We start from the raw sequence: 8224 nt of genomic DNA on the forward strand, positions 1-8224 counted from the left end.
TCCTACTTTAAAAAAAATTTTGGCCTGGCAAGTTTGTCAAATAAGTTTATTATTCGTTCTGAACCTTCTTCAGTATAAAAAGACATTAAAGATAGATAATCAATAAAGAATAAAGAAAGAAAATGATTGGCAGATTGATAATGAAAATAGGTTTGTGATGTGAGAATTAGCTTTTCTTCCTCTCACATTATCACAAGATAATATTTGTAGGTTTTGATTTATTTGTTGGAAAAACAAAACATTTAAAATGTACTCCGTTATGATTATCATCTATCACAAATGTTGAATTATGTATCAATAAAGAAAGAAGATAATCTGAAAATTAATCAAAAATGAAAATAATAATTATATCATGAACATTTTGAAGCAGAGATGAAAATCGTTCACCGTCACCCACATTTTTATGATTTATCATATGTTCTCCCTCTACATGATGTCTAAAAGATGACAGTTTGTTTGAAACATACTGACACAGAAATGACCCAGTCAATGATGGTTTTATTTCAAATCTAATATTCCTCCCCCTCTTCCTCTCCTTCATCACCGACAGTGTCGGTTCCAACCTCTTCGTAATCCTTCTCCAGAGCAGCCATGTCCTCCCTGGCCTCAGAGAACTCTCCCTCCTCCATTCCCTCTCCCACGTACCAGTGGACGAAGGCCCTCTTGGCGTACATGAGGTCGAACTTGTGGTCCAGTCGAGCCCAGGCCTCTGCGATGGCAGTGGTGTTGCTCAGCATGCACACAGCTCTCTGCACTTTGGCCAGGTCTCCACCAGGAACCACAGTGGGGGGCTGGTAGTTGATGCCCACCTTGAAGCCTGTGGGACACCAGTCCACAAACTGGATGGTGCGCTTGGTCTTGATGGTGGCGATGGCAGAGTTGACATCCTTAGGCACCACATCTCCACGGTACAGGAGGCAGCAAGCCATGTACTTACCATGACGAGGGTCGCACTTCACCATCTGATTGGCTGGCTCGAAGCAGGCGTTGGTGATCTCTGCTACTGATAGCTGCTCGTGATAGGCTTTCTCTGCAGAGATAACTGGGGCATAGGTGGCCAGAGGGAAGTGGATACGAGGGTAAGGCACCAAGTTGGTCTGGAACTCTGTCAGGTCGACGTTCAGGGCACCATCGAAGCGCAGGGAGGCGGTGATGGAGGAGACGATCTGGCCAATCAACCTGTTGAGGTTGGTGTAGGTGGGACGCTCGATGTCCAGGTTCCTGCGGCAGATGTCGTAGATGGCCTCATTGTCCACCATGAAGGCGCAGTCAGAGTGCTCCAGGGTGGTGTGGGTGGTCAGGATGGAGTTGTAGGGCTCCACCACAGCTGTGGACACCTGAGGAGCTGGATAGATGGCAAATTCCAGCTTGGACTTTTTGCCATAGTCGACAGAGAGACGCTCCATGAGCAGAGAGGTGAAGCCTGAGCCAGTTCCTCCTCCAAAGGAGTGGAAGATGAGGAAACCCTGTAGCCCAGTGCACTGGTCAGCCTGCAGGGAAATAAAATAAATGCATTCTTTCCATACTCAACTAACTCTGAACTGAAACACAAAACCTTTGCAGGCAAACTCACCAGTTTACGAATTCTGTCGAGCACCAGGTCAATAATCTCTTTCCCAATGGTGTAGTGACCGCGAGCGTAGTTATTAGCTGCATCCTCTTTTCCAGTGATCAGCTGCTCAGGATGGAAGAGCTGGCGGTAAGTCCCTGTACGGACCTCATCTATCAAAACGATGACAACACAATATTTTTCAAATCCAATTAATTCTTGAAAGGTACTTTTTCAATCTAAAATGTTTCCAGAGTTAAGAAAACTACACTAAACTATTTGTTGTTATTCCCACTTCCTGTATCTTTACCTATGACTGTTGGCTCCAGGTCGACAAAAACAGCTCTGGGGACATGTTTGCCAGCTCCAGTCTCACTGAAGAAGGTGTTGAAGGAGTCGTCTCCTCCTCCAATGGTCTTGTCGCTGGGCATCTGACCGTCCGGCTGGATGCCGTGCTCAAGGCAGTAGAGCTCCCAGCATGCATTGCCTATCTGGGCTCCAGCTTGGCCGACATGAACAGAGATACATTCACGCTGCGAGAAGAACAGCAGTTGAAATGTGAAGGACGAGTTGAAAAGCAATATGGAATGATTATTATGAATCACAACAAATAGACATAGAGTGCATGAACAGGATAATAAAATAAAACCATAAAATACAAAAAATAGATAGAATAAGATAATATTAAATCTTAAAATGAAATAAAAACTAGTTATCAGCTACTCAGGGTTTCACTGTTGAGGTAATACAGACTTAAACATTTGGGGAAATCATTCTTTGGTAGAAAATGTATAAAAACAATTTCCTACAAAAAGTAATTCAGTTAATTTGTTGAACCTGTGGTGGTGAGATGTATTTCCCCATGAGAGAGGAGCTGTTACTTGATATCTCTGCTCCCTTGTAACTGAGTCAAACTCAAGTGATCCCATGCACCAGTCATCATGTACAATATTAAGATGTAGGAACATTTTATAGTGAAACAGTGTGTTTCACCTCAGGCAAATATAGGTGAAACATTAAACATCACATGTAATTCACTCACAAGGGTTTTACATTTATAATCCTTGTGAGCGAATTACATGAATTCATGTTTTGCAGCTCTAAAATCGAAGACATATTCAACTTGTTTTTTTTGCTGCAAACAGAAAAAGCATAAAAATATAACATGTATTGCACAATCATATTTTCTCTATTACAAATAGCCTCTTTTGCTATATTGAGCAAACACAAATGAAATAGCATTTCTTTTGCATTGCAACATATTGATATATAAATCTATGTAAATCCATTTCTATCTTTCTGGGCTGTTTCTGTCTATGACTCAACAAAAAAAGTCAAAATTTAAGTAGTTCTCACCATGTTTTTGCTTCTGCAAAAAGTCCCTTGTTCACCTGAGATGAGTGGCTGGGGATGTTGTTTCAGGTGGAAGTTCAAGGAGCTGCTTTATAGGGCAGAATCGCTAGGCAACAGCCCGGCGTGTTGTGGTAACCGGAGGAGCTGGAGAAGCGAACACCATCTCCTTTAGTGACAGATGAAGAGTACGAGCAGACAAAAAAAAAAGAAAAGAAAATCTACTGCTACCCTCCCCTGCACAGACCAAAGGAATAACGGCTGTTGTTAAGCAGATGAGTAACCAACAACAATGACCTGAATGGCAGTGAAATATGACCCATAACTCGTCCTCTCCTTCAATTTCACACCTTTGATTCAAGACAAGATAGTTGGCAGGGGGTCATACTTGCTCACGGTGTTTAGTAAAAGTGTTGAAAAATAAAACACTTCTGGAGTTTGAATTAGATCCAAACCTGCTCCTGTTAATATGACACATTTTAAGCCTCTGTTTTTTAATCTCGCTGAGGACAGAGAACACACACCTCCCCTGAGTGACCTGGATGGGCTTTCGTTACAGATCAGCACGGCCTCACCTCTGTGGTTGAGATTCAATTGCAATGCAATGGTGAACCCTCGATCTGAGTAAACATTAGAGCACACTCCATCAGGAAGGTCACATTTAAGATCACTGTTTCTCTTCCAGCAACAGGGAATGTGATAAATGTTTCCAAAGAAATAGAATGAAGGAGTGTTGCAGTCCTATTGGATCAACTGGATTAAAACTAGTGATTAAAAAAGGATTATTGTTTTCCCCTGAGAGTTTTGGAGTGCATTGTTTTTTGGTGGACTTTCCCAAATAATCGAACGTGGTCACAATGCAGTTTTGCTATTATGAGGCATTAAAACCTTTGTGGAAATCTTGGCAGAAACATTTCCGTCAGTGCACTGCTTGAAAACGACTCTTTTATGTCGTCTTTGTATCTCAACGTAACCTTGGAGACGTAACAACAAACCTGCCACGAGAGGATTATTGGAACAGGCTGCGATTAAGTTTCCCCAACGACTGTTCTCTGGACTTCTTTGCTCTTGGGTGTCAGTTGATCTGTTCAGGCCACGTAGGGGTTCAAAGAGTGTGTGCGGTGCACAGACGCATCTATTGCTCGTGTAAACACAGAGCTGGAGGGAGAAACTAATCATCATTACACAATAGGGAGATGGTGGTTGTTGTGTTCCTGCAAGGCCTCTCAAGCCGTTTATAGAAATGACCTTCCATGTGTACGACACAGCTTTTTCACCGGGAGCTTTTTTTTTCCTTTATATTTTTGTGACTGTCCCACATCGGATTCTCCTGGATTTCTTCAGACTTTATACTAGTGGGCCAGGCAGAGATAGATCATCCGTAGGCTCTCACTCGGACATTTGCGTTCACACATGCACCTCCTCTAGAATGTGGGGAGAATCTCCTGAGTTCAGTGCATGTCTGAAAGTGATGTTATTGTCACAAGATGGAATTTATTTTTGCTGGAACAGCCTACAGGATTATCTGAGAGGAGCTGAAAATGTTGAGATTTTTAAATTGAAATAAAATATACACCCATTTAGTCTAAATTAATTTAATTTACATGAACAATTTTATCATTATTATATTATATTTCGATATAAACACATATCACAACTTCCTTTTATTGTTGTATTTTCTTATATTTTCGTTTGGCATGTATTGGTCTCTAAATCGGAATGTGCAATCATTTGCAATCCATTTCTAACATCCTATGATTAGTCAATCACCAGTAAAGCACTTTGAATTGCATTAGATTAGTATGAAAGGTGCTGTATGATTAAAGAAAGACAAAAGCGATAATGTTTCTACTGTCACCTTGTGGAATAACCTCGGACCAGACAGCACAAGCGTTTGTTTTGGAAGTGAAAAAAATATACGTTTTGAGTTCAGGACACACACCAAGAAAATATTTGACACCACAGCTCTCTTTTTGATGGTTTTTACTGTAATGATAACACATGAACATAAACATGAAACAAGGACTGCATCAGTTTACATCCTCTTCTCAAACCTCTGTCTCTCTCAGCTCCAAACAGCATTGCCAGATGGGAAATGTTGAAGTATCGAAACTTAACTTACTGTATTTTTAGGGAAATTATTGTATGTGAGCAGAGAATGGTTTTATTTGTAAATTTCTCCCTCTACATGATGTCTAAAAGATGACAGTTGGACAATGCAGTGTGCCACAGTTTGTTTGAAACATACTGACACAGAAATGACCCAGTCAATGATGATTTTATTTCAAATCTAATATTCCTCCCCCTCTTCCTCTCCTTCATCACCGACAGTGTCGGTTCCAACCTCTTCGTAATCCTTCTCCAGAGCAGCCATGTCCTCCCTGGCCTCAGAGAACTCTCCCTCCTCCATTCCCTCTCCCACGTACCAGTGGACGAAGGCCCTCTTGGCGTACATGAGGTCGAACTTGTGGTCCAGTCGAGCCCAGGCCTCTGCGATGGCAGTGGTGTTGCTCAGCATGCACACAGCTCTCTGCACTTTGGCCAGGTCTCCACCAGGAACCACAGTGGGGGGCTGGTAGTTGATGCCCACCTTGAAGCCTGTGGGACACCAGTCCACAAACTGGATGGTGCGCTTAGTCTTAATGGTGGCAATGGCGGTGTTCACATCCTTAGGCACCACGTCTCCACGGTACAGGAGGCAGCAGGCCATGTACTTACCATGACGAGGGTCGCACTTCACCATCTGATTGGCTGGCTCGAAGCAGGCGTTGGTGATCTCTGCTACTGATAGCTGCTCGTGATAGGCTTTCTCTGCAGAGATAACTGGGGCATAGGTGGCCAGAGGGAAATGGATACGAGGGTAAGGCACCAAGTTGGTCTGAAACTCTGTCAGGTCGACGTTCAGGGCACCATCGAAGCGCAGGGAGGCGGTGATGGAGGAGACGATCTGGCCAATCAGCCTGTTGAGGTTGGTGTAGGAAGGACGCTCGATGTCCAGGTTCCTGCGGCAGATGTCGTAGATGGCCTCATTGTCCACCATGAAGGCGCAGTCAGAGTGCTCCAGGGTGGTGTGGGTGGTCAGGATGGAGTTGTATGGCTCCACCACAGCTGTGGACACTTGAGGAGCTGGGTACACTGCAAACTCTAGCTTGGACTTTTTGCCATAGTCGACAGAGAGACGCTCCATGAGCAGAGAGGTGAAGCCTGAGCCAGTTCCTCCTCCAAAGGAGTGGAAGATGAGGAAACCCTGTAGCCCAGTGCACTGGTCAGCCTGCAGGGAAAAAGGATAACAGAAGTCCTTCCAAACTTAAATTTTACACTTTTACAGGCAAACTCACCAGTTTACGAATCCTGTCGAGCACCAGGTCAATAATCTCTTTCCCAATGGTGTAGTGACCCCGAGCGTAGTTATTAGCTGCATCTTCTTTTCCAGTGATCAGCTGCTCAGGATGGAAGAGCTGGCGGTAGGTGCCTGTACGGACCTCATCTGTCATTGGAAAACAGAGATGATATAAAAAGTAGTTCCTGAATCCAGTTTAATCTACAGTACCAGTAGCAATATAGTAGAAAAAATTATTTTACCTATGACTGTTGGCTCCAGGTCGACAAAAACTGCTCTGGGGACATGTTTGCCAGCTCCAGTCTCACTAAAGAAGGTGTTGAAGGAGTCGTCTCCTCCTCCAATGGTCTTGTCGCTGGGCATCTGACCATCAGGCTGGATGCCGTGCTCAAGGCAGTACAGCTCCCAGCATGCATTGCCCATTTGCACACCGGCCTGACCAACATGGACAGAGAGGCATTCCCGCTTGAGGGGCATAGAAAAAAGGTGTCGTTAGAAAAATTGCACATTGCTGTTTGTATTCATACTTGAGGCAAGAAAGTAAAAACCCAGTGCTGAAACTGCAGAAGCTTACCATGATTATAAATTTCTGCTGCACACGTTGAGGATCTGCAGGGGAAATTTGCTGTGGATGTGCCTTAAGATTTGTCAGGTACTTATAGTTTCTTCAAACTCTATGGTAACACGGTTTGTTGTCGATAAATGAGGGCGTCAACTGTGTTGAGTGGTGTAGGAAAAGCCAATCATTCAGCCGAGGAATGCGATGTGCAAACTCTCCACCACACATCATTAACCCTCCGTCCTGCACCAAGATAATGTATAACCGGGACCCGGCGATAAAGCAAACAATGCATTGTATTAGTGTTTGTGGATTACACTGAGATATACAAAGTCACGTCTCTGTGGGGGGCTGAGATCTCCAAGGAGATCCTTTGGAGCCAGTCAAGGATATTCAGTCAGATCCCCAAATACTTGTACCCAGAGACCTTGTTCATAAATCTGTCTCATAGCTGAACAGAACTGCAATCCTGTGCAGAGAAAAATACTTGATGTCAATGGCTGTCTGAGATGAATAATCTCTAATAAAATTACCTTCTCTTGTCCATGAAAATGAAAAGTTATAAATTAAATGTTGAAAAAACAGAACTGTTTAACCAATCCACTTACTTTATTTTTTAATTTGCCTCATATAAAGTGTTTGGTCTTTTAGTGTGCTTTCATGTGGCTTGTTGAAAGTGCACTTTTGATCCATTGTTGCAGAGGTAGGAAATGGACCCACCCTCCCTGTCCCCCATCCATGAGGCCCGGCCTGCTCTGTTGTGTTTTCCACATGACTGAGTGTCCTGTTGTTACAGAAACACTGAAGGTCACTGCTGGTGTGAAGCTCAGTGAGATTAACACAACAATGAGGCCTTTAGCTGGATGGCTGGTTAACTGATACCAAATTCATAAACACTCAAATAAAGTTTAAAACTGGGTTAAACACTCTTTTTCAATATCAGTTTGTCTCCTTAACGTGTTATTTTTTTAAAGACACATCTTGTATATTTAAATCTGAGAGACATGGACAATCTCATGTTCTGACATTACTTGTCCTGTAGAGCAGCCTCACATGAAGTTTTTAATGAATAGTATGAAGCTACTTCAAACCCAATTCTGCACAGTTTTTATTAGAGATCCAATATGCAATGTGCACACCACCACCTGCTGGTATATAATGGAAATTCAGCAGTGTGCCTCTTTGTTAAACGTGTTTTAAACTATGCTGACATCAGAATCAACTTCAACGTTATTCTAGTGATGATTGTAAATCTCAAAATGTGTATCAAGTAAAACAGTATAATAAGTTTAACCCGATACGATGAATACAAATTGAGTATATTATTTATATAAAAACAAATACTGCTTTACAAGTACAAGAGTCAAGTAGTCATTTTTTTAATTGGGGAATATGAATAAAGTAAAAATGAGACATCACACATTCA

At 42.7% G+C, this 8224-nt stretch overlaps 2 protein-coding genes across 2 annotated transcripts; both read right to left on the reverse strand.

Moving 5' to 3' along the window:
* Positions 1-29: 29 nt before the first annotated feature.
* On the reverse strand, positions 30-3060 carry LOC138406953 (tubulin alpha-1A chain-like). Its single transcript, XM_069520738.1, has 4 exons — positions 2906-3060; positions 1860-2082; positions 1574-1722; positions 30-1490 (listed from the first exon to the last, which is right to left on the reverse strand). Exons 1-4 carry the CDS (start codon positions 2906-2908, stop codon positions 510-512), a joined length of 1356 nt encoding a protein of 451 aa, XP_069376839.1. The 5' UTR covers positions 2909-3060; the 3' UTR covers positions 30-509.
* Positions 3061-4865: 1805 nt separating this feature from the next.
* Positions 4866-6947, reverse strand: LOC109640201 (tubulin alpha-1A chain-like). The gene is made up of 4 exons (XM_020104069.2): positions 6814-6947; positions 6482-6704; positions 6238-6386; positions 4866-6170 (listed from the first exon to the last, which is right to left on the reverse strand). Exons 1-4 carry the CDS (start codon positions 6814-6816, stop codon positions 5190-5192), a joined length of 1356 nt encoding a protein of 451 aa, XP_019959628.2. The 5' UTR covers positions 6817-6947; the 3' UTR covers positions 4866-5189.
* Positions 6948-8224: the final 1277 nt, after the last annotated feature.

The sequence above is a fragment of the Paralichthys olivaceus genome, chromosome 24 (assembly GCF_024713975.1).
Source record: "Paralichthys olivaceus isolate ysfri-2021 chromosome 24, ASM2471397v2, whole genome shotgun sequence".
Taxonomy (NCBI): domain Eukaryota; kingdom Metazoa; phylum Chordata; class Actinopteri; order Pleuronectiformes; family Paralichthyidae; genus Paralichthys; species Paralichthys olivaceus.